Here is a 25,514-nt window from a genome sequence, read left to right as displayed (position 1 = left end):
TTTGGAGGAGTTCAAGACCGCCATGAGGAAGCCTGGTCCTGAGCCTCAGGATAACTAACAAAAATGGTCCACGCTGTTTTTCAGGATGCATTAGCAGCCAAATCAATAACTATAGGGGAACTGGGCCCTAGCCAGCTACTACCTAAAATCAGTGCAGCCTCCTTCCCTTCCCCCAGGCCGAGAGAGCAAACCAGGACAGGGAAAAGGTGGGGGTGGTGGCAAAGGCAACAGGAGGCTGAGGCTGCAGCTGCCCCGGGGGTGGGGGGGTGGGGGGGTGGGGGGGGTGTAAGGTAAGGGGATTATGGTGGGGAGATCAAGAGCTAGTTCTGGGTCCCAGTGGCCTTTTCTGCCACAAGCAGGCACCAAGTACCTAATATTTCAGTGTGAAAAGCAACCCCAGAAGCTAGTATCACCAATAAACCTTTGCTCTGCTTAGAAGTCTGAGAGCTGACAAATTAAAACCGAACAGCAATTATCCATATTTTTAGCATTACAATAAAGTCTTAACATTCTGTTGCCATAGAGACTGGTAGAGAATGGAGGAGTCCCACAGAGCTCTGCCCCTGAACCTCAGACCTTCTTCTCTAGGCTGGTCCCTGCAGAGCTGCCGAGTTATGGCAGGCCCCCCTCATAAGCCCTACAAAGCAGTTGGAAGAAGATGTGCGCCTCCCCTTCCTCAGGGCAATTCCTGGAATACTCAGCATTCTGGAATTCACTGGTTCCCAAGCCTGTGTTATGCCAGAGTCCTATATGGAAAACAACAGTTGAGGGGACTGACTGAGGAATAGCCGACTTCAAGCCTGGGAAGTCCCAATGTATGATACCCCAACTGCTCTGGATACTGGACTGGGAGTCTGCCACAAAGAGGGCCACAGGTGGGCACAGAGGCTAATGGTAAAATTGGTGAACCTAGGAGGCTTCTCTGGTACTTAAACTCAAGATCACAAAATACCTCTAACCAAAGGTGCAAAATGTGCTACCGTCACACTGCCATCTGGTGGAAAGACAAAATCTGTCCTTGGGCACAGAGACCGCCTATTCATGTGTCCAAACACAAGGTAGGTTTGGAAATATTTAGGATGGGTGGGTGGGGAGGGAAAAAAAAGGAAATAGTTAAGATGAAGACATATGGAGAAGACCCACGGGGTGGAGAGTATAATGCAGATAGATGGGGGAACTTCCATCCAGGTGTGTGCCTTCCATCCACTTTAATTTCTAAGCAAAGTTAGATAAAACAAAATTAAAATAAAGGAAAAAAACACAAAAGCTTTACAAATGTTTTCTATCCCTAGAACCATTCATGGTTTTGGCTCATAAGAAGTTATTAGCATCAAACACACCAACTGACTGAGACCACACACATATGGGCAGCGGCCACAACAGTGGAGCCTGCCTTTTATACAAAGTTTATATGCATATATGCACATGTATGTGTACGTATGCACAAGGATGTACACATGCATATACATATATTTTTATGTACACAGACACAAGGGTATAAAATCCAGTGAAAAGGGCTCATGTGTGCCCAGGTAGGGGACAGGAGCAGCTTTAACAGCTGGGGTTGAGCCCACAGTAGAGGCACATGGGAAATGGTAGAGAGTAGCAGCCTCCTCTCCATCCCCCCATCCTGGGCCACAGGAAGGACCTGGAAGGAAGGACAACTATACAAAGGAAGATAAAAGATACTGGAAAGGTATCCCACCTTTCGCTAAACTCCTGAAAGCCCCACCCCTAAGACATCCAAAATGCCTGGCAGGACAGATCATTCCCACACCTCCCAGCAAGATGCTGAGCCCACAGGAGCAGTTCTCGCCCCAAGTGAGGCCTAAGGCAGGCTTCACAACATGCATGTCCTTGCCATCTTCTGGGACCTGTGCAGCAGCAAGCCAGCACCTTCAACGTTCACCATTCCCCCCCTAGACTCCAAAGTCCTCTTGGACCAGAGGTCTTAAGGGTTTTCCTCAACAGACTGTAGGGTAAAGGTACAGGGAGAGAAGAGAGGTTAGTTCCTTCAGTTAATGCCCTATGGCCTTCCCAACAGGGGAGGAACCGAGGAATCACTAAGAGGTGGTTGGAAAGAGCAATGAAGGTCATCCTAGAAGACGACATACATAGAGAAACAGGTGTTCAACGCAGGTGCAGATTCTGTCCTCTTTGACTAGTGGCTTTGCTCAGCAGAGTCCATTTCCAATGGGGCTCTGGGCAGGAGCTCTTCTTGAGTTCAAGTGTGGCCCCAATTCCCGCACAGTCAATATCCACGGGCTCAGGATGGCTTGGTCCACAAAATGGAGAAGGGGCCGTGGAAGGGTAGATGTGGAGAAGGGAGTGGCAGGACCCAGAGGCACAGGGAGGCAGTGTACTGCACCACTGATTTACCTATGGCAAGGAGAAGAGGTCAGGGAAAGCTAAAGGAAAGAAAAAAACCAAAGACTAAACTGAGCCATACCCTGAGACTCACATGGTCTGAGGGGTAAAGAGGCTGGAAAGCTGGAAGCACTGGGAGGCAATTGCCTGGGAGGCGAGGTTCAAGGCCGGACTTAGAGCTACAACAGAGAGAGGTCCAAGTTAGTGAGCACAGAGCATTTCTTCTTTCCAGGCCCTAACCCCTCCTCCCTTTCCCAAGCCCAAGTCTACCGGTCAGAGCCGCAGGGTTCAGGGCCCCCAAGGGCACGGTCCCATTCAGCTGCAAGGCAGCAGCAGCCTGGGCTGCGGCGGCGGCGGCAGCTGCAGCTGGGGTAGGCAGCTGGATTCCAGAGCCTAAAAGGGAAAGAGAAGTTGGCATTAAGTCCCAACCCCTGATCTAAAAATCCCACCCCACTTCTTCACTCTGCAGAGAAACACTCTCCACCTTCTGCCAATTTGGCCATGAGCTGCAAACGTCCACCTGCTGATCCCAGATCCAGCTCCTGGTCCCCATCTGGAAAAGTGATGTCTGTGCCACCATCCAGACGCTCAGTCACATGGCCAACTCTCATAGGTCGACCAGCAAGCTCAAAGCCATTCAGCTGTTCCAGGGCCCGCCGGGCACACTCAGAGTCTGAGAACTACAAGAAACCCAGGCCGTATCAGTCACCTCCTGGGTGCGGACATGCTCTCCAAGCCCCACTACCACCGCCTAGTCAAGCTATCCCAGGAAAATTGCATGCTCATTGTGGCACAAATTCTTCTGTCCCAGGGAATGTGACCAAAGATACCCAGCCCCCAAAATGAACATGTGAAAAGGACCTTTTCCAACTGACTCAATGGCAATCACTTCAATCTTCCAGCTCCACTAAGAACCTAATAATGCAAGAACTCTATTATCTATAGGGTGGCCTACCCTTACAGGCTGCGATACAAATGAGCACAGTAATGGAAGTAAGACAGTCTGAGAGTCCAGCTTCCTTTATTTCAGCTTTTAGGGCTCGTCAGTTGCAATTCTCAATCAAGAAGTAGGAATCTGGAACTCCAAAGCCCCACCGTAGGAGGGAGTGCCCCGTGGCATGGAGAGCAAGACGGCACCCCAGCCCTACACCTCCACCAGTGCTGCTCATCATAGGGCTCTACTGCCCAGTGGCACCAGAGCAGCCTGCTATGGGGAAGATCCCAGTCTGCTGCTAATGTGTCAAGGATATTGACCAAAAAGGTGGCAGCACAAGGGCAAAAAGGCCTCAAAAGCTTTTCTGCATCTGAGTCACCCAGGAGTTAGAAGAGGTACTTGCCACTGTGAGCACCGGAGCTGGCTTTGTTTCCTCTGGTAGCACCTGCCCTAGGGCCTGGCACGCAGTACTGACAGTTCCTAGGCAGGCGGTGTAGGTGGCTTGCCTTCACCGGATACTTCTCTGAGGTGAGCAATGCCCCTGGTGGAACACAACCTACCTCTCCTCAGCCCTGCAGGCAACTGTGGGGGGTGTGTGTGCTGCCTGGACTGAACCTAGAAAATACCGGCTTCCATGAGACTCGGGGGCTGGCAGCCAGTCCTCAACCTGGAGTCACACAGGGCTGGAAGAACCAGTTATGGGAACTGGAAGCAACTGTGTTGGGAGTGTCAGGAAAAGGTAAAATATGGCCTCGCTCTTCTCCCTACAGTGGTCCCTGAATATAAAGATATTTCTAAATGGAAAAACTGCTTTTAATGGGGGTAGGGCCTCTAGGCGAAAAAAAAAAAATCCCTATTCCTGCTCCTATCATGAAAACATACCAATTTCATAAAGCATACCTACAGAAGCCCACACCTAACCTCCCTCAGGCCCCCAGCCCTGCAGCTGCAGCCTGAAGTCACTTCTATTACCCAAAGAGCAAGACGAGGCACGAGGGAGGCTGGTTGAACGCCTGGACACGCCCACACCAGGACCACTGACAGTGTGCAGGAGCAAAGCCAAGATCTCAAGCAATGCACTCATCTCAAGGGGCAGAAGGCTAGTCCAGGCTTCAGGCACCAGGGCTTATGGGTCATTTAGACAGTTCCTAAAGGAGGAGGATGAAGCTAAGCTGCAAATCAGACAAGTGGACAAACCACAATGAAATTCCGAAGTTAAAGACCAGAGACTCACCGTAATGAAACCATAACCTTTAGAACGGCCTGTATCTGAATCCTTCATCAAGACAATATTATCAATCTGTAAGAGGAGGAAAAATTATTAGCAGTTTTTGGGGTACCCGCACCTGTGATCTTTCCTGCCAGTACTAACTACCTCTAACTTTGGAGCCAACTAGTTCTAACTCTCCAAATCACTTTAAAAAGAGACAAAGGCCCCCTCTTTCCATAACACCTCTCCCTGCTCATCTTACTAAATCTGGACCCCATCATCTGAGCTCCCAATGCCAGACTCATGTGCGCACCGAGCACTCTGACTGCACAGATGGAGCCTCACTTCGATGGCATGGACAATCCGCACGTTCTGGCAGGTGCGGTGGGCCATTTGTGGTCAGACAGAACAAAGAGGCAGGCATACCCTCCCCGCTTTTCCCAATTCCCTTCAGAGCTTTCTATCACTTTCTACTCACTTTGCCGAATGGCTCAAAGATGCCCCGAAGCATGTCCTCTGTGATGTTGAAGTGCAGGGAGCCCACATAGAGGCGCATTGGCCCGCTGCTGCCCTTCTGCAGGTTGTTAGCCATGGCTGCCAGTCGGTTTTTCTCAGCCTAGGCGAGAAGGAACTGAAAGCTCGCATCCCAAACCTCCTCCCTCCAAACCCATTTTCTCCTGTCAGCTTCACAGCTCGCTCACCTGTGAAGCCTGGACAATGATGGGCACTCCAAGCAGCCGCTGCCCGGTCAGCCCAATGGCCAGCGGCACAGACTGGATTTCACAAAACTCCACATAGGCGATGCCCTTAGAACGACGGGAGTTCCGATCAGAGATGATTCGGACGTCACGAACCTATCCAGAGCAAGGAGAAAATCCTGAGTTGGGCATAAGAGGATGGACAGAAGATAGCTATACAGGGAAGACAGATAAGGGTGGGGGAGGGTTACCTTGCCAACAGCAGAGAAAAAGTCCTCCAGGTCCCGAGGCCGAATGCGGGCAGCTAACTGCATACAGAATACCGTGCGGGCATCACGCTCCTCGGGACTCAGATTATCAATGGGCTCCCTGAAGAGCGAGTGCAATTTGGTGAGACACCCGCTCTTGATACACGGTTACTGCTCTCCAGCTCCCCTCAAGTACCATGCATTCCTGGACTCCGGCTCAAGCGGCTTTCTAGTCAGAACTCACAGTCCCTGGAAGACCGTTCACTATCAACTCACCTGACCGGGCTCTTTTCTCTGAAATGAGGGCTCTTACTGTGTGCGTACCTGCGCCTGCGGAACAGACAACGACAAATGGAAAATTGTGTCATCAAATTTCACCCACATCAGTCCAATGCCTGGACTTCCAGCACGAGAAAGCCAGATTCCAGCACCTCATCACACAGGAATTGTCAATACCACCCTTCTGGTCCTGGGGCCTCCTGCCTGCCACAGTGGGTTGCGAGCACCCACCGGCAGGAACCACAGCACACAGGGCCTACCCAGACTCCAACACAAACGCCATCGTATGAGCAAGAGGCGATACCCAGTGGCAAGAGGCGGGCTCCTGTAGCGCACGCGGTCCTCACGCCGCCGGTCACGACTGCGGGACTCACTGCTGTGCCGCCGGTCCCAGCTCCGGCTGCGGTGGCGCCGCTGCCGGTCTCGACTTCGGCTCCGACTGCTCCTCCGCCTGTGCCGGTCCCGGTCCCGACTGCGACTACAGGGGGAAGGCACTGCTGAGTTTGCTAAAGGGCACCCTGGCCTCTTCTGGCCTCTGAGGATAGCTCTCCCTGCTATCCTCCCATTCGAAGACGTCTCAAAATGCAAAAGCCCCCAGAACAACTGACCTGCGCTTTCTATCCCTGCTTTTACTATGGCTCCGACTCCTCTTCTTCCTGTAAAGGAGGGGATAAATTCTCATTATCAAGAAGGTTTTCTCCTTTTCCCCAAGGAAAAGGAGTGACAGAAAGATCAGGGTAGAACAGCAATAAAAGACCAAAGAGCCTCAGGTGACCTGGCAGGCGTTCACAGCAACACCAACTTGCACACAGCCCTGAATGCTGTCAGGCATCTGAAGTGGCCATTTCCCCCCAAAGCGCAGCAAAAGCTGCTGTTTCCAAATCAGGGGTCCCCTGGCTGTTTTCTTCAACTGAAACAGAAAGATGCTAGAACAGAGCCACAAGCCTATGTTGGAATGTGAAGAGAAGATCATTAAACCAAGTCACTGTGATTCCCAGGACCCAGCGGAGCCATCACTAGAAATCCACCTCCCCATTCTGACTGTTTCTCTGATGACAGACGCAACTGCATCCTCATGCCACACTTACTTGCTCGCCTCCCCACCGGCGCTGCTCCCACTGGTGCCACTAGTGCTGGTACTGCTCACGCTGGTGGTGCTAGGGCCATCTTTTTTAACATCTTTCCTTTGCTGTTCTTCCTAAGGGGTTTGCCAGGAAAAATGTCACCAGACACAAGGTGGTAGACACACACATTCCATTGGGGAAGAGAAGAACAAAAGTGGACAGAGAAGAAAGTTTATGAAATCAAAGCTCACAGTTATCTGGCCAGTTTGTGAGCACCTGGATCTCCTGACAAAGGGAATAAGAGAAGGAAGGAAGGAAACCACCCAAAAAGATCAGAGTGACAGATTATGATGTCAAAATTTTATCTACTTGACATTTGTTGTACTGACAATCTATTTCCCAAAAGAGTGAGAAATTATTTACGTCTGAGATACACTGACTTTCTACTCTGTCATTGAGAGCTAAGAGCAAAGCACTTATTCCCAGTATGTTCTACCCCAACCTCCTCCCACTCCTCGCCCCAGCTTTGGGACCCTCTCTGCCAGCATGCCTTTGAGTACAGAAGCTGGAGAGTGGCGCTTACTAAAAAACTATGACTTTTATGACTAGCCACAATACATAGGAAACATGCCGGGAAAGAGGATTTACAAAGTGTTGAAACTTATGATCTATAACTGCTTCTTCTTACCAACCCAATTCCAAGAGTGAGATGGGGAATATTACCTCCTCTTTTTTATAGGGCGCCTCCAGCATGGCCTCAATCACTATATCAAAGTCATCGGATGCCATAGTAGCAAATCTGAGAAGAGGACATGGATACGTAAGAATCTCATATTTTTCTACCCCTGCTGGCACCCCACATTCCCTTCCTCCTCCAAGACACAGCTTTAGAATACATACTTCTGTTTCTTGAATTCCAAAAGGATCTTCCTGGCTGTGGCTTACTCTAGCTTTATTTTTGTACATTTTAAATCTGAACTAGTTTCACTCTGTAGCTTTTAAAAAGTCAAGTGTCTAGAAGGAAAATAAATATCTAGACAGAAACAAAATATAGGGGCACCTGGGTGGCTTAGTGGGTTAAGCCTCTGCCTTCAGCTCAGGTCATGATCTCAGGGTCCTGGGATCGAGCCCCACACTGGGCTCTCTGATCAGCAGGGAGCCTGCTTCCCCCTCTCTCTCTGCCTGCCTCCCTGCCTACTTGTGATCTCTCTGCCAAATAAATAAAATCTTTTTAAAAACTTAAAAAAAAAAAAGAAACAAAATATAATACACACCCTGTCCTGTGAAGAGAAAGTGTTGGCATTCAAAATTATTATTCACTTGGACAATGGACTAGGCCTCCATTCTATAGTTCAAAATTCTGTGTTAATAACTGGTTTAAACTTAAATCATAGAAATAAGCATGTATTTCCAATAAAAAGAAAAAGATGTAAGACTAAAAATCAGGAACGAGACAAAATAACACCAGAAAGCAAATCAGGCCTAAGCTCTTCTCCACATCCCCCACCTAAACATCAAAATTATAAGACTCAGCACTAAACATTTCCCATATAATACCAACTAGAATTCGGGTAACTCAGAAAGACAATGATTAAGACCACCTTCACCAATTTCACCCTGAAGCCTGTCTAGGGAGGAAGGGTAATACTTCCTGCCTCCTCCAAGCTTTCACACCTAGCAATCATCTTTCCCAAATCTGTCCACCAAAGGCCGGTCCAAAAAAAAATGGTATCAGGGATGCCTGGATGGCTCAGTCGGTTAAGCATCTGCCTTCAGCTCAGGTTATGATCCCAGGGTCGTCGGACTGAGCCCCTGCTTGTCTCATTGTTCAGCAGGCAGCCCGCTTCTCCTTCCCCTCTGCCTGCTGCTCCCCCTGCTTGTGCATGCACTCAAGTTCTCTGTCAAATACAGAAGTACGATCTTAAAAAAAAAAAATTTAGAAAAAAACCCCAAAATATCAAACAAGATCAATAGAATAAATAATTTAAAAAATACTGGTCTGGAATTATCAATATACAAAACATGCACGAGTCTCAAAATAATTATGCTGAGTGAAAGAAAAAAGACAAAAGTATACACATACTGTGTGCTTCCATTTAAAGGAAAAAATTCTAGGAAATGTAAACTAACCTGTACTGGCAGAAAGCAGATCAGTGGTTGCCTATGGATAACAGGAGGTGGAGAGGGGCTAGGAAGAAAGGATTACAAAAGAGCAGAAGAAACTTTTGACAGTGATGGTTTCATGGGTGTTTAAACATCAAAACCCATCAAACTTTGTACCTTAATGTGTACAGCTTTACTTTATGTCAACTATACCTCAATAAAGCTGACTAAAAACCAAAAACCAAAAAAACTCCAACTAATCTGAAAAACTTCTGTGGAAGGAGCTTAATCATAATCAGACTTACCATATCCACAAGAGCTTTGTCCTTTTTTTAAATTTTTTTTTAATTTTTTAAAGATTTTGTTTATTTATTTGACAGAGATCACAAGTAGGCAGAGAGGGAGGCGGGGCGGGGGGGGGAGCAGACTCCCCGCCAAGCAGTGAGCCCGATGTGGGGCTCGATCCCAGGACCCTGAGATCATGACCTGAGCCAAAGGCAGAGGCTTTAACCCACTGAGCCACTCAGGTGTCCCATCCATTTTTTTTTTTTTTTTTAAGATTTTATTTATTGGGGCACCTGGGTGGCTCAGTCGTTGAACGTCTGTCTTTGGCTCAGGTCATGATCCCAGAGACCTGGGATCCCCAGGTCAGTCAGGCTCCCTGCTCTCCGGGAAGCCTGCTTCTCTCTATCCCACTCCCCCTGCTTGCTGTTCCCTCACTTGCTGTGTCAAATAAATGAGCGGAAGCCAGACGCTCAACGACTGAGCCACCCAGGCGACTGAGCTTTTTCCTCTTCAAAGCAGCTAATGCATCATCCAATGATGCTGTCCTTGCTGCCCTCAGATTTGGTGATTTAAGAGTAAAGAGGAACATAAAAGTAATAACTAGGGGCGCCTGGGTGGCTCAGTGGGTTAAGGCCTCTGCCTTCGGCTCGGGTCATGATCCCGGTGTCCTGGGATTGAGCCCCGCATCGGGCTCTCTGCTCTGCGGAGAGTCTGCTTCCTCCTCTCTCTGCCTGCCTCCCTGTCTGCTTGTGATCTCTCTCTCTCTGTCAAATAAATAAATAAATCTTTGAAAAAAAAAAAAGTAATAACTAATACAAAATAAGTAATATAAAAATACGACTAATCACTCCTACAGTACCTAATATTCCTAGGCACTGTACTAAGCCTGTTACAGAGACAAGGTTCTTGGAAAAAGCCAAACAAAAATTACCTGGAATCAAATTTAAGCCTTAAAATGGAAGTCAAATCAAAATCAAATAGGTTTGTCTAAGAAACAGGGAACTTGAAGCGCCTGGCTGCCTCAGTTGGTAGAGCCTTTTTCTTTCACTCTTGATCTCAGGGTTGTGCCTTCCAACCCCATGTTGAGTGTACAAATTACTTAAAAATAAAATCTTAAAATAAAAAAAAGTAAACTCAATCTCTTATTATAATAAGATTGTACACTTTTTTTTTTAAAGATTTATTTATTTATTTATTTGACAGAGAGAGAGATCACAAGTAGGCATAGAGGCAGGCAGAGAGAGAGAGAGGAGGAAGCAAGCTCCCTGCTGAGCAGAGAGCCCGATGCGGGACTTGATCCCAGGACCCTGAGATCATGACCTGAGCTGAAGGCAGCAGCTTAACCCACTGAGCCACCCAGGCACCCCAACATTGTACACTTTTAACAAGTATTTTTTTAGGGGCGCCTGCGTGGCTTAGTCGTTGGGTGTCTGCCTTCTGCTCAAGTCCTGATTCTGGAATCCTGGGATAGAGCCTGGCATCCGGCTCCCTGCCTGGAGGGAAGCGTGCTTCTCCCTCTCCCACTTCCCCTTCTTGTGTTCCCTCTCTCGCTGTGTCTCTCTGTCAAATAAATGAAAAAAATCTTAAAAAAATAAAAATATATTTCAAAAAAATATATTTTTTTAAAGATTTTATTTATTTATTTGGCAGAGAGAGATCACAAGTAGACGGAGAGGCAGGCAGAGAGAGAGAGAGGGAAGCAGGCTCCCCGCTGAGCAGAGAGCCCGATGCAGGACTCGATCCCAGGACCCCGAGATCATGACCCGAGCCGAAGGCAGCGGCTTAACCCACTGAGCCACCCAGGTGCCCCCCCCAATTTTTTTTTAAATAAAGTTTATTTATTTGACAAACAGCGAAAGAGGGAACACAAGCAGGGGGATGGGGAGAAATAGGCCTCCCATTGAGCAGGGAGCCTGATGTGAGGCTTGATCCCAGAACCCTGGGATCACAACCTGAGCCAAACAAAGGCAGATGCTCAACAACTGAGCTACCCGGGAGCCCCAGTGACACAGTACATTCATTTAACAATCGAAGGTAATATATGCTATAAGCAGCTATCAGGTCCAATGCACAATGAAAAAACTAAGGTTTTGTCAACAGCCCAGAATCACAAAACTTAAATGGAGGAACTGACTCTTGATTAAGGTCTCCTGTCCCAAAGTCTAATGTCTTATCCATTCTATCTTCTCCTGTACTTTGTAAGTCTCTAGTACTTTATACCTCAGCCTTAAAAGAAATTTTAAAAAGAGTACACAGCATGATCTAGTTTTTGTTTTTTTTAAGATTCTGTTTTTAAGTAATCTCTACCTCCACTGTAGTACTCGAATTTAACAACCCCTGAGATCAAGCGTCTCATGCTCTACCCACTGAGTCAGCTACGCACCCCAAGATGTTTTATTTTTTATTTTTATTTTTCAAAGATTTTTATTTATTTGACAGAGAGAGAAAGAGTGAGAGCACAAGCTGGGAGACAGAGGGAGAGGGGGAAGCAGGCTCCCCACTTGCAGAACTCCATCCCAAAACCCCAGGACCATGACATGAGCTGAAGGCAGCTGCTTAACTGACTGGGGCTTAAGCCGACTCAGGTGCCCCCCAAGATGTCTTCTTTAAAATCCGCGCTCATCGGGGCGCCTGGGTGGCTCAGAGGGTTGGGCCTCTGCCTTCGGTTCGGGTCGTGATCTCAGGGTCTTGGGATCGAGCCCCGCATCCGGCTCTCTGCTCGGCAGGGAGCCTGCTTCCTCCTCTCCCTCTGCCTGCCTCTCTGCCTACTTGTGATCTCTGTCTGTCAAATAAATAAATAAAATATTTAAAAAAATAAATAAAATAAAATAAAATAAAATCCGCGCTCATCTAAGGAATTACTATTCTCAAAGGTCAAAAGCATTAGTCCCATTAGTCACACCTTACTGTGTGGCTTCTAGATAGGAAGCAGCATATACTTCAAACTTCAAAATATCAGGAACCAAGCTCATTGTAACACATACTATTTAACCGATTGTGGAAAACTGCTTCTTAAAAATAAAACGTTCCAATCTATCATTTCTGTTCTTTCCAGTCATTTTTCCCTGCCAAGTCTATACAAGTTTTCTAAATGTCATACAACTCCTCTTTATTTTTTTAAATCTGCTTTTTCCTCCCCAATGAAATGCTTCTGATTTCAACAACTGCTCTTTGTTGACTGCTAGTACAGAGTAGGAGTAATTCAACACATGCACAAAAACTTTCACTCAAGTTGACAAATGAGCCACCACTTACGAAGTAAAGTTTTCACGCAGGTACTCAGAAATGAATGAAATCTATTTAAGCACAGACATACAGAACATAAGCATATTTTGAAACCTGAAACCTCACTCGGTTTGGTGTATCTCTTCAGGAGTCCTAGAAACAGTAAAGTCTCACCCACTGCATTTTCAGGTTGGTAGTTTTCACTCTTCCCATGTACTAAATTAAGGGTCAAAGTCCATCAACCGCTTCCCCTAAAAAACCATAGAGTCTTCTTCCATCCCTGCTCCAAAAACTGCATGAGGAGTGCATGCAAGTGTCTGGACTTTGTCACAGCACAGTCAAGAACCCCAACAACCGCTTAGGCCTCACTGCTGAAGGGACAAAGGAGAGTCAAGAACCGCTGTCAGCTCAGTTCAGGCAAAATTCACCACATGCGGAGACCCATGTGGTGATGGGACCAGTCACAGAACTGGGCAAAAACACCTTCAAACTGAAGGCAATTTAATCAAGAACAGGAACAATGAGAAAGATAAAATACATTCCCACGCTGTGCAATAAGCCAAGGCTACACTTTTAAAAAATGGTCCTGTAAGTAACCGATTCGCATCGTCCCTGCGAGGGCCAGTGTTCCAATGCTAAAACCTCATATGTGGCCTCACTATACTCCTGTACCGCCATGGAACGGGTGGTTTAAAAAAAAAAAAAAAAAAAGGAACCAGGGAAAACCCCAGAGGCCAACACAATGAACACGAGCCTTCCAGAGCCTAATGACTGAGAAATAAGTCTCAGTTCCCTAACCCCTCTCGGAGTGCTGGCACTAAGTGCTAAAATCCCACCCTGCGAGCCCTCTCATAACGGGCTGAGTCAATGCTCCCCCCTATCCCCGCCCCAGTACGGGCGACCCTAAACGTCAGGGCTGCGGGGGCCTGGAAAGAGATCGGTCACTAGGATCCTTGAGACAGCATCTTCACCTTTAAGAGATAGAGCAACGAGAGTGCCGATCCCTAAAGTCATGCCGGCGGTCTACATTAAGGGAGAGTACACTTTCAGACCAAAGTAAACAACAATATTGTCTCAAAAGTTTGCCTGGTTCTGCTCTTGACGCCATTTTCTGCCTGTGACGTCAGGGGGAGGCGCCGTGCGGCAACGTCACGCATAGGTGACGTCGCGGGACGACCGGGTTTCGGGGTTTCTCACCAGTTCCGGGTCCCCACGGGGGGGTCCCGGATTCCGCCGTTCCTTTGGGTGTGTTGGGGGCTCGAAGCACGGCTGTTTTTCAGAGTCTCAGCAGTAAAACAAGCACTACCGTCAGAGCCACTCGTCTTCCCGCAAAATGGCGACAGCTCTGCCGTCTTCCAGAACTTTCCCCAATCTGCGCAGGCGCCAAAACATTCAGGTGGTGGAACTAATCTCACTGGTTTCGCGGCAACAGTCCAAAGTACAGATTTTCATTGGCCGAAACCCTAGCATGGGTGGAGCCAAACTCAAATGTTTCTTAGCAACCACCAAGTTCCCACGGATTGGCTAACCTTTCCGGGAGTGGAAACGTCCTAAAGCAGCCGCCCTTCGCTCTCTCATTGGTTAGATGACACGCGGAAGGCGGAGAAGGCGGGCAAAGAACAAGCAAGGACTCCCCCGCCTCACTCCCGGCTCCAGGTGTGTAGGTCACCGCCGTGGGCGGAGCCAGCGAGGAGGTACAGTTGACTTCTTTGCTACACTCTACTCCTGACTTCCTAAGAGGCACGGGCCCTGCTTAGCGGCGACAGCTTCGGGATAAGCAGCTGCCTTCGTCTCATGTCAGGAAGGAGGCTGGACCAGACATCCCCATTTTGAGTGGGCTGTTGACACAACCCTCCTATCTCCTCCTGCCCTCTGTGCTTGGGCTCCAGGAAACACAAGTCTTGCCACATATTTCGCACTCTAATGGTTATTGCCTGGTTCCACAGCCACACACCTCCCATTGCAAAAGTAAAGTTGGAAGTTTCTTCGGTGACTCTTTGGGTACAGCAATACTCAGCCCACTACCCAGAAAGAGAAGAAACTGATGTCCACTCTCAAGTTCCAACAGCTTCCAGAATCCCCATACTTTAGTTTTCCCATCTATTAGCTGCCAGAAACGTAGCTGGTGCCAGAAACGTAGCTGGTTAGAACATCAAGAGAGCCAGGAATCTGTGTTCCAGTCTCCATCTGAATACTAACATGACATCTTTGTGTCAGTTTCAAATTCCTTCTCTGTAAAATGGAGAAATAGGACTCATGACTTCAAACTCTAACCATGTGACTTTTTTTAAATTTGACTGAGAGAGAGATCACAAGTAGGCAGAGAGGCAGGCAGAGAAGAGAGGGAAGCAGGCTCCCTGCTGAGCAGAGAGCCTGATCTGGGGCTAAAGGCAGAGGCTTTAACCCACTGAGCCACCCAGATGCCCCTAACCATGTGACTTTATTCAAACAAAACAGGTGGCTTCTTGCTGGTGATACCTGCATGGCTTCCAGCTTCCCTCCCAAGAGGTAGCTATCAGTGCAGTGGCTCAGCAAAGTGGAAGGGGAACGGGCTTCACTCATTACTCCCATCTTTCTCCACTGGGGCAATCTCTTCTCCCCAGAGAAAAGCCTAATCACCAATCTTAATGGACAAGACCTCTTTGCAGCTGGTCAGAAAAACCTACACCCAGGAGTCCCAAGAGTGACCATTAAACTTCCTAAATAGGAAACAAAGTGAGGGCCCTTTGGGTCTTGGATAAAGGCATAGATTTGAAAACACATAGGTTTAAGTAGGGTATGGGAAAGCAGAGGCATGGGGCAGCAGGGCTGGAGCAGGAAAAGCTGTAACTTCACTTTATTTGTATTTCCTCCCACAAAACCATCGTAACAGGAACAGAGATGGGCAGGGAAAGGGCTGAAAATGTGTTCAATCTGCATATTCTCAGGGCTATACCAGGGAGCACTTGAGGCGCAGCACCTGTTGTAACAGCTTCAGATCCAGCACTAATTCCTCCCACCCTCGCTTGAAGTCTTCAGCTTGGTGGCTTGAGCCCTACAATTAATTCTCATCCTTTGCCCACCTTGATGGAAGGCAGGAAAACCGACTGAAATGCTCCACTCTGATGGACAGATGTACTGTACTTTCTGTGCCACAGGAGCAGAACTTGAAGCTGCTTCCAAGGCTCTGGAACACTTGCAGCAGGGCTAGAGGCCAATGGTGTATGAGCGGCCTGTGGGATTGTGAATAGCAGAACAGACTGGTGCTGTCACAGCCCACTCATACCACACCTTCTTGGAATTGCTGCATCGCCAAAAACGCACGCAGATGGTCTGGCCTTCACGTACCGTAATGGGCTGCTGCAAGAAGAAAGACAGGGAGGTTCAGAGTAGAGCTGATGAACTCTAAGTGGCAATGTACTGCTGAGCTGAGCATGGAAAGAAAAGGATAAAATGTGACATTCCAACCCTCATCAAGTTTATTTGAAGTCTTTCAGAATGAATAATCAGAACTGAACCATCAGACACTGAACAGATCATCGAAAGTGTGATGAGTGCCGTGAACAGCAGAGAACACACACTACAAGAGCACCTAGGAGAGGGAGCGCGCACCTAGTCCCAGTGGTCCCAGAAAGTTATTGGACAAGAGGAATGTTTAAGGAGACCTGGAAGATAAGTACGCTGGGTGAAAAGGTGAACAAAGAACTTTCCAGAAAGAAGAAAGGTGTGAATGCCTGAAGCAGGAAAAAAGGGTACTAGAATCATGATGAGCATTGAGTAATGTACAGATTTGTCGAATCATTATGCTGTACATCTGAAACTAATGTAATCCTGTTAATTATATTTCAGTTAAAAAAAAAAAAGATCCATAGTGCTGACGCAATATAATCAAGGGGACGGCAGCTGAAAAAACCACCTAAAACTAGATCATACCAAGTCTTACAATGTTAAATCTTTATCCTGAGGGCAGTAGGAAGTCATTGAAGGGTTGGGTTTTGTTTTTGTTTTTGTTTTTTTAAGATGTATTTATTTATTTGAGAGAAAGAGAGCTTGTGTGCACAAGCAGAGGGGTAGGAAGAGGGAGAAAGAATCCCAAGTAGAATCCATGCTTAGCGTGGAGCCCAACACCCATGCTGGGCTCAACCTCAGGACCCCAAAATCACAACCTGAGCCGAAAGCAAGAGTCAGACACTTAACTGCACCACCCAGGCAGCCTGAAGTTGTTGAAGGGTTTTAAGCAGGACAGAGACATCATCAGATTTGGGTTTCTGAAAGATGATTCTTGCTTAAGGTAGAGACTAGACAGAAGAGTAGACAGAGGAGATGTGGGGAAACCAAGCAGAAGGCACTGAAGATATCTCAAGACCTACAACAGAGCTCCAGGAGCATGTGGGAGCAGCAGAACATGGGTCACAGTCAAGCATCATTCTGAGAGTAGGGAAGGGGCAGAATACCAATCGCAAAAGTTGCTTCCTTAACCCACTGAGTGTAGAAGGTGATTCCTACCTTAATGGGGAAAAGGATGGGAAACCATGAGAACATCCCAGGAGAGTGAGTCTCTGGACGGATACCTATGTGAAAAAGAAATGAAAAAATTGTGGTCTCTGTGAGTCTACTTTTTGCCTGGATTGAGGGGAATGTCTTTTGTGAACGGAGAAATAAGTAATCAAAGACCCACATGCACAGATGTCCTGGGCTCCCTGTGACTCTAAGTGAAGCATGTACATAAGCTGCCCAGGTAACATACTTCTACCCTGACACCCACTACCCCAGACACTCACTCAGGGTGATGTCCTGATAAAGCACAGTCTCAAAGTAGCCTGCAAAACCATGAAGTACTGTGTTCACCTCCACGGGGAACTCCAAGGTGCAGTAGCGGTTGTTGTCAATCATGGGATCTGTTGGGAAGAGTTGTGTGGATGATGACAAGGGACCAGAAGTTCTAGATAACTTGGTAAAGTAATATCAAGAACAAGGGAAGCTTAGAGAGAGCAGAACTGGGATAGCAAGAAACCAGAAGGTAAGCTCTTACCCATTCAGTCAGAGGACAGTCACAAAGGAACCCACCTCTGTTGGGATGGCTGAAGGTGAAACAGGGCTGGGGCGCAGACAGCTGGTGGAAGTTGTGTAGCCGCACCACGTAAGGCATCTCAAATTGGGCCTATCCCAAGAGACCGAGCAAGAGGTAGAGCAGATAGGCAAAACACACCACTCTCCCAGGTAAAGAAGCCTGAGCCTCCCAGACACAGAAAAAGATAAAAACATTTTCACTTCAACCACTCTCCCACATCCCCATCTCCTTCACCTCTTCACCTTCTCCAGTGGAAGAAAAATAGTTGATGTTAATATAGGGAAGAAGAAAAAAAGAGGACTAAAGAAAATAGAGCTCTCCAGAAGAGAGTGGCTTTTTACCTCAGGGTCTCGGTCCTTTTCCCGACAGGCTCGGACCTCATTGTACAGCTTGGAGGAGGAGATGGGAGCCAGAAAGGAGGTGTACTCCCCAGGGATGCTCACACCATCATCTGCAGAGCAGGAGAGGCATATAAGTTCCCAAAGGATGAAAATGGTGTCCGACTGAAAGTTCAAACCTCCCACATCGAAACAAACCGGCCAAAAGTACCTTGATCTCAGGGTCCTGAGTTCAAGCCCCACATTGGGGCCTACTTAAAATAAAATAAAAAAAAAAACAAAACAAAAAACAAAACAGACCCAGGCGGCTCCAGGTCATCACATTCCCAGGCCAACCTACTCCCCAACTCCTGTCATAAGAGATGCTACTTCTAGGGGGCGCCTGGGTGGCTCAGTGGGTTAAGCCGCTGCCTTCGGCTCAGGTCATGATCTCAGGGTCCTGGGATCGAGTCCCATATCGGGCTCTCTGCTCAGCAGGGAGCCTGCTTCCCTCTCTCTCTCTGCCTGCCTCTCCGTCTACTTGTGATTTCTCTCTGTCAAATAAATAAATAAAATCTTTAAAAAAAAAAAAAGAGATGCTACTTCTAGGTAAGAACTCAAGATATTCTAATCTAGTGGTTCTTCCGTGAGTCAATAAAAGTCCTTGAGATCTGTATGAAAGCTAAGCCCAAGGTACATTTCATGTCAGTACAGGGAATCCACAGACAGACTGACAATCTCGGCTCTAGTCCACTCCTCCCATTTATAGATGGAAATGCTGAGGTTCAGAAAGATTGCTCTATTTGCTAAGGGCACTGACCCACATCCAACCCACCTTCCCCTAAACCTTTTTTTTTTTAATTTATCTATTTATTTATTTAAAGATTTTGTTTATATATTTGACAGACAGAGATTACAAATAGGCGGAGAGGCAGGCAGAGAGAGAGGAGGAAGCAGGTTCCCCACTGAGCAGAGAGCCCGATGCAGGGCTCAATCCCAGGACCCTGAGATCATGACATGAGCCGAAGGCAGAGGCTTTAACCCACTGAGCCACCCAGGCGCCCCTCCCCTAAACCTTGTAACCTCCTCTGCGGCTGCTGCCCTATACCACCCCCCCGACACACTCCCCGTCCACAACCTGCCACAGCCTTCCTAGCTGATAATCCATTCCCCCTAACTCAGTACATCCCAGCCTGGAGGCACCTTTTAGGAAGTGTTGGGCTCCATCCAGGCACTCAGGCGACAGTTCATTGTCAGCGAAGGAGCCTAGAAGCTCACTGACGATGATGTCTGCTTTCTCTGGAGCCACCCATTCCCGCATGTCTGATGAAACTACTGTCACCTGGCTTCCCCATTCTTCAAACTGCCAGTTCTCTAGCCTAAGATAAAGATAATGCAAGTGAGGACTCTGAAAAGAAAAACTGGCACACAACTTCCCAGCAAGGAGGTTGCTACTTACGTCACCACGGCATTTGGGTTCTTCTCCACAGCGTACAGCTTTATCCGCCGGTCAGCCTGCTTGGCTGCCCGCAGGGAAGCGTTCACCAGCGGACCCCGGCCTGCTCCCAGCACCATTAGCACCCTAAGAAAGGGGAAGGGTCAAACTGACTTGGCAGATGAAGAAGTAGGTATGCAAATCTTTGGGATTATGGGGAGAAGCACTCACTGGACATTGGTATCCTTCTCTTCATCTGGCACTCGATCTAACAGACATTTATAGATGGCCTGGGCAAGGAGGGAGAGAAGAATTCATGGCTATAATCCCATCTTCACCCAGGTCAACCCAGCCCTATACTTGACCCCGACCCAAACTATACCTGCTGATACTGAGAGTATTTGATGGGGTCCTTTTCAAACACTTCATATGTCTGAGATTCCAGATTGTCCATTAGTGGCTGATGAATGAGAGGAAAAAGGCAAAGTGAGGCAGCCCGCTTCTGGCAGGGACACTGTGCCAGAATACCAAAAACTTTTACTGCCTCCTGAGCTTTGGTAGGATTTTAGAGCACCTACTGCCAGAGATATTTTCCCCATGGCTCTCTCCTCTCAGCGCACTCCAGACCCACCTGGAGCGGGGACTGCAGATAGTCTTCATAGCCCTTGGCAAAGAGTTCATAGGCATTGGGTGGAGGGCGGTTCTGGCTCAAGTATTCCAGGTACTGGAGGTAAGAGCAGAACTCCTTCTCTGAGTGGTGATTGGTGCCTGTGATGATGAACTGCACTTCCAGCTGTGAGAGAGGGCAGACAATCAGACACAGTCCTCAAACCAACCTTCTGGGATAATGTTATGGGTTATGGCCAGAGAACCCTAGTATAAGGCCTGGACCGGCAGTCTTCCAGTTCAACAAATCCCTCCAGGTATCAACAAAACAGCATGAGGCTTCAGTAAACTCATAAAGCCCTTCTATGTCCCTCCTATGTCATGTAAGCATCATCATGGCTCAAACAGCCCCGTGGATCCTTGCTGCAACATCTTAAATGAAACCCTCTATAAAGTTCTCATGAGATCTAGTTCCTTTTGAAATGTTTCTGGGACTCCTACTGCCATTTGCCTCTTTGTTCTCAAGACCTCCAACTTTGCGGAAATTGCTCTCCAGAAACCAGAGAGGAAGACAATCAGTCCCACCGGGAAAAAAACATCACATATTTATGAGTAAGGCAAGAGGATTAGCTAGATTACCTCTGAAACCCTTTTACCACCCACCTTGAGGAGCCGGAAGATCAGCCTCTGGTGCATCTTAGAAAGAACAGGAAATCCCTTCTTATTGGTCAGGAAAATGCTGGTGGGGAGAATAGCTGCTTTGATGGGCTCCCCAAGCCAACGATCAATGACATGATTAGATGGGAGGTCAGCCCCAATTTCAAGAGCTATGAAAAGATAAAGAAAGACCACTTACCAACTGTTAGGCAAGACAGCTTTCCTTTGTGCTTTTTTCTGCAAGATCTGTTGACTACCTAAGAGCAAGGCAGACTGAGGCAGAGTAGCAAAACTGCCCAGCAGCCAAGTATACATGAAACTCCTGATTTTTTTTTTTAACTGTATCCAGCTTCACTAAAGATAGTTTTCATGAACAATCATGGTTATTTCAGGCAGGACATGAGCAGACAATCCTCAACAGTATACAACTACTTTCAAACTCTCTTCCTCAGTGGACTACCAAAATCAGAGAGCTACAGTAAAACCCAAAGATGTGATGCTCTGAACAGGGAAAGTTTAGAGTTTGGGTTGACGGTTCACATTTAGCATGTTGTTTAACAACTTTTCAAAGCGGACCCTGACTTTCAAGAAAATAAATGAAAATGGCAGAATTTTCAATCTGAAGATCCACAAGCTAAAAAAGGAACTCTTTTGAGGGATGCCACCTCCGTGGTGACAATCCAATGTCCATATTGTTTGACATACTAGGAATAATGTTTTGGGGTCAGGTTCCAACAGGTCCCTGGGTTAAGGGAGTCAAGTCTATATTGAAGGCATAGAGGGGGAAAGAGGATGTAAAAAATGAACTTTAGTTTATCCCCACCACAAGGCATCTGTGCCAACATGGCTAATGTGTATCAACATCAAGGAATCCCTCCTCTGGGGCACCTGGTGGCATGTTAAGCGTCTGCCTTCGGCTCAGGTCATGATTCCAGGGTCCTGGGATCGAGTCCTGCCTTGGGCTCCGTGCTTCATGGGAAGCCTGTTCTCCCTCTCCCACTCCCCAGCTTGTGTTCCCTCTCTCACTAGGTCTCTGTCAAAAAATAAATAAAATCCTAAAAAAAAAAAAAAAAGGAATCCTTTCTCCTGGGAACCAAGAGGAAGCTTCTCAAAACTAGAAGGGAAGGTGCTCCCCCTCCCCATGTCACTCCCCCAGTATTAATCTAGCTTTGGAGATATTCTATTAGTGACATATGCCCTTCCTCCAAACTACAATGAAGTGTTCTGTGTGCTAACAATATAGCTTTAAAAAAGAATAAAACAAATTTCTGCATTTTTTATAAAAATTGATAAAAAGCAGTATTTCAAACTGTAAAGTCACCAGAAGTACACAGCTATCAAAAAAGCACACACTCCACTTGGCACCTCTGAAACTCCTGATTCTTATTCACAGGAGGTCAGAGAAGGGAAACCTACCCAAGACCCTTGTAGACTTACCCACCGCAATCCTTTTGCTATAGTCACACAAGGTCCGGAAGTTGTGCCACCTGTCCAGTGTCAAATACACAAAAATACAATCAAATATATATGGCCCACTAATCACCATAGCTGGAGGAGACTACCCTACAGGCTCTACCCTGTACTTCCCCTCCCCCTCCCCTCTGCCCTGGTACAGCAGCAAAAGGAGACATACCACATCCATGTCTTCTCCTCTCCACTATATTCCTCTGTATGTGTACTCGGTGCATTCTCAATGATATCATCTCTCAGGTCCTCTGGAGCCACCAAGGGTACCCGCATCCAGAACTGCACATGAACAAGTACCCTTAGTTCTAAGTACCCTTAGATCTCCATTTTGAATTCATGGGGTCCAGAACGCTTCCTTCAATTATCTTGATCCAGATCTCAAGTTAATCCTTTTATATGTTTTTCCCAACTTGTTATTATATGTACCCATACTCATACCTTGTATATATCCTTATGTAAATTCTGTCCTGTTCTTAATTGCAACTATAAGTTTCTAGAAATAATTGCACATTCTGTATGTTTTCTATCCCTCTGCTTACTACTTTTAGATGGTGGTAGGCAGTACTGACATTTCAGTTCTGCCAAATGTACCCTTTACTGAATGGCTAGGAACAAGAAGGTACGTAGCATCCCAGCTCCATGGGGAGTCTGCTTCGCTCTCTGACCTTCTCCTCGCTCATGCTCTCTCTCACTGTCTCTCTCAAATAAATAAATAAAATCTTTAAAAAAAAAAAAAAAAAAAAAAGGGACGCCTGGGTGGCGCAGTTGGTTGGACGACTGCCTTCGGCTCAGGGCGTGATCCTGGAGTCCCGGGATCGAGTCCCACATCAGGCTCCCAGCTCCATGGGGAGTCTGCTTCGCTCTCTGACCTTCTCCTCGTTCATGCTCTCTCTCACTGTCTCTCTCAAATAAATAAATAAAATCTTTAAAAAAAAAAAAAAAAAAAAAAAAAAGAAGGTACGTAGCACAGCCTGACTACCATAATATGCAGCAGGAAATGAGGCTCTCAGCCATACCATGGATGAGTGATGGCCAGTGTGGATGTGGTTGGTCAAAACCCTGGCCAAGTTTGTGTTATCTTCCTGATTTAGGGGCAGCAGGAAAGCTGGAAGGCCCAAATATGCCCCAAAATTCAGCTCCTGTAACATGGCCTGGAATGGAGAACAAGAGGAAAAGGTTAAGAGCTAGCAACCCAAATAACTTTGACTGCATTATATTAGATAGTATTACTAAGTTGTGGGAGGAAAAAAAAGGCTCTCTGCACCCAGCCAGGTTAAGGACTTGATCTCTAGAAAAGATCCAGTGGAGAGGTCAAACAGTCTTACCGCCTCAGAGTTCCTGCGAATCTTCTCCACTTTTGAGTCTGGACGAATCCATGGGGAAAGCTTCCCCACAATTAGCGTATTCCAGTCTGCACTCCCCCCATCCAAGAAAGACAAAGACTAAATGAGGTTCAGCACTTGTTCAATTTCTATTTCTTAACAGGAAATAGAGAGTAGAGTTGAAAGACAAAGACTTTTTCTATCAGAGATGTGGGATAGCCTGATGCAGAATAAACTAAGGCTTTTTAAGCAGGTAAGCAAGAAGAAAACAAGTTATCTATGTCCCAGAACTAATCAGTATGTCCAAGTCAGGAAAGGAGGAGAATAAGGGCACTGTTAGAGCAGTTGTTACTGTCTCTAATAATTAAGGGGCATATGGGATGGTCCCTACCCCTTCCTGACAGCAGTAGGTCTGATCGTGTCTGGGGGCCCGGCCGATTCTTAGCAGGTTCCTGAGTGAACTCCCTCTTGAAACGCGGGTGGAAGACAGGCATGCAGAGGAAATCAAACCTACAACCGCGACAGACCCAGAATTGTCATGTAAAGAGAGTAGCAGTGCCCAAAAAATCCAAGCAACTGGATTAGGCTATCTCAATTCTGCACCACCCTTTTAGCCACCATCAGTCACCCGACTGGACTACTAAATTCAGCCCACCTTGGTGCCTATCACTTCCGCTGCACTGTGCCTCACTTTCTTCCCACAACATAGGCATGGACAAGGAGAAAAGATAAAAACCACGCCAAGTGGATTTTCTACTCTGCTGTCTTGGGTTTTCCAAGACTGTCACATCCAGATTTGCCCCAGTACCCCCATGCCTTCCCCCTCAAGATTTATCTCCTCTCTTCCTAACCCTCTAACACTCCCCCGACTCGCAGACTATAATCCCGCTCTCCGGGGCCCTGGAGGTCTGTAGTCCCCTTTTTGAGTTTACCTGACAACTCCCCTGACTTTGGGGCTCAGTGACCATATGCCCCAGCAAGTTTTTGTTTGGTTGGGTTTTGTTTTTCTTTTTTTCCCACACTCCAGGCTCTAAGGCTTCTCGATCCTCCCCCAAGGAGTAATGGTTTCTCCCGCCCTACTCTTACCCACTCCGACCCCCTAACCCCTGCCTCTTGAGGATGACTAGTCTGACCCTCTTCGACCCCGAGTTCGGAGCCCGCATTCCGCTTGCGGAGGTCTGGGCCCTCACCCCTGCTTGGCCACAGCCCCCAAAGTGTCAGCTATTTCGGGGACGCAGTTCAGGTCCCGCCCGCTGGACACGCGGCTCCCACCAGCACCTCCGACCGCCATCGCCGCCATCTTTTCCCTCGCGCTGTCCACGCCGGGATTCCTTGCTATTAGCAGCCAATCACAAAGCCAGAAAAAAGCCCCCGGAAGGCGGGATAAGTCGCCCTAACAACCAGAGCGTCTTCTAGGGCTTCAGAGCAGGAGGCGTAGGGGTTCTTCCCGCCAATCCGCGGGCTGCACAGTGACGTACGACGTGGCTCCAGAAGATCCACCAATCTCAGGGTCTGATTCTCGACGAACTTCAATCTCCCATAATGCTTCGTGAATTCATGGACCTCTGTTGAGGGACTACACGTCCCATGAAACCCTGCAGTAAAAGCTTGAAGTAACATCACGGAGAAAACCGTAATTGTCTCAGGGCCAGTGGCGCAATGGATAACGCGTCTGACTACGGATCAGAAGATTCCAGGTTCGACTCCTGGCTGGCTCGGTGGGACTGAAGTTTCTTTATTGGGCAGCATTTTTTAAGTCTTCCTTCCTTTCCTTAACGCTCTCCGAAGTTTTCTTGTTCTTCACGCTTTCGTTTTTCAGGTCTTAATTTGATTGAGTTCTGCAGCCATCTATATCAGCTTTTTCCCGTTAATTCAGAGTTGGTCTTGTGCCACTGCTTGGGTCCATCTAAACCTTGGGAAAATTGGGATAATGGCTGGTGCTCTTAACCAACTGAGCCACGCAGGCACCCTATGGCTGGTGCTCTTAAAATGGAATTGTAGGGCCTTAGTATAGTTACAAATAGATTGTGGCAATTCAGCCACTAATTCCTCATGATTCTAAATCTCAAAACACAAAAGGTAAACACACACGCACACGCACGCTCGCACTCCTTCACAGTGAAGCATTACAGCGGAGAGGAGTCATGAACTGCCTAGCGGAGGCCTGGGAAAATATCTTCATTCTTGTTAGAGGGACAGAACGGAAGGAGAGGAATGAAGCAAGGAAAGACACAGGGAAGAGAAAGG

General features: G+C 47.4%; 2 protein-coding genes and 1 non-coding gene across 6 annotated transcripts; 1 reads left to right on the top strand and 2 right to left on the bottom strand.

The window, feature by feature from the left end:
- Nucleotides 1–1,191: 1,191 nt before the first annotated feature.
- RBM23 (RNA binding motif protein 23) lies at nucleotides 1,192–13,831 on the bottom strand. 2 transcript variants are annotated; one of them, XM_044232053.1, is made up of 14 exons: nucleotides 13,611–13,829; nucleotides 7,524–7,599; nucleotides 6,825–6,934; nucleotides 6,345–6,392; nucleotides 6,041–6,214; nucleotides 5,734–5,787; nucleotides 5,461–5,578; nucleotides 5,213–5,365; nucleotides 4,990–5,127; nucleotides 4,536–4,601; nucleotides 2,852–3,047; nucleotides 2,638–2,760; nucleotides 2,462–2,546; nucleotides 1,192–2,379 (listed from the first exon to the last, which is right to left on the bottom strand). In XM_044232053.1, the coding sequence occupies exons 2-14, from the start codon at nucleotides 7,587–7,589 to the stop codon at nucleotides 2,376–2,378; spliced, it is 1,335 nt and encodes a 444-aa protein (XP_044087988.1). In that variant the 5' UTR covers nucleotides 7,590–7,599; nucleotides 13,611–13,829; the 3' UTR covers nucleotides 1,192–2,375. The 2 variants fall into 2 exon arrangements, with proteins under 2 accessions (XP_044087988.1, XP_044087989.1); XM_044232054.1 differs by lacking the exon at nucleotides 1,192–2,379 and having other exon boundaries at nucleotides 2,458–2,546; nucleotides 13,611–13,831.
- A 1,391-nt stretch (nucleotides 13,832–15,222) lies between these two features.
- PRMT5 (protein arginine methyltransferase 5) lies at nucleotides 15,223–24,595 on the bottom strand. 3 transcript variants are annotated; one of them, XM_044230052.1, is made up of 17 exons: nucleotides 24,458–24,595; nucleotides 23,659–23,777; nucleotides 23,271–23,356; nucleotides 22,962–23,096; nucleotides 22,112–22,224; nucleotides 21,916–21,965; nucleotides 20,485–20,648; nucleotides 19,847–20,008; nucleotides 19,598–19,675; nucleotides 19,447–19,505; nucleotides 19,240–19,362; nucleotides 18,984–19,159; nucleotides 17,805–17,914; nucleotides 17,460–17,553; nucleotides 17,174–17,290; nucleotides 16,899–16,963; nucleotides 15,223–15,752 (listed from the first exon to the last, which is right to left on the bottom strand). In XM_044230052.1, exons 1-17 carry the CDS (start codon nucleotides 24,565–24,567, stop codon nucleotides 15,600–15,602), a joined length of 1,914 nt encoding a protein of 637 aa, XP_044085987.1. In that variant the 5' UTR covers nucleotides 24,568–24,595; the 3' UTR covers nucleotides 15,223–15,599. The 3 variants fall into 3 exon arrangements, with proteins under 3 accessions (XP_044085987.1, XP_044085989.1, XP_044085988.1); XM_044230054.1 differs by lacking the exon at nucleotides 24,458–24,595 and adding an exon at nucleotides 24,372–24,451; XM_044230053.1 differs by lacking the exon at nucleotides 23,659–23,777 and having other exon boundaries at nucleotides 24,458–24,544.
- Nucleotides 24,596–24,912: 317 nt separating this feature from the next.
- Nucleotides 24,913–24,985, top strand: TRNAR-ACG. Its single transcript has one exon. It is a non-coding gene; the product is annotated as a tRNA-Arg (tRNA).
- Nucleotides 24,986–25,514: the final 529 nt, after the last annotated feature.

This window comes from Neovison vison, chromosome 13 (genome assembly GCF_020171115.1).
Source record: "Neovison vison isolate M4711 chromosome 13, ASM_NN_V1, whole genome shotgun sequence".
NCBI lineage: Eukaryota > Metazoa > Chordata > Mammalia > Carnivora > Mustelidae > Neogale > Neogale vison.
This window is presented reverse-complemented; position numbering and strand designations above follow the sequence as displayed.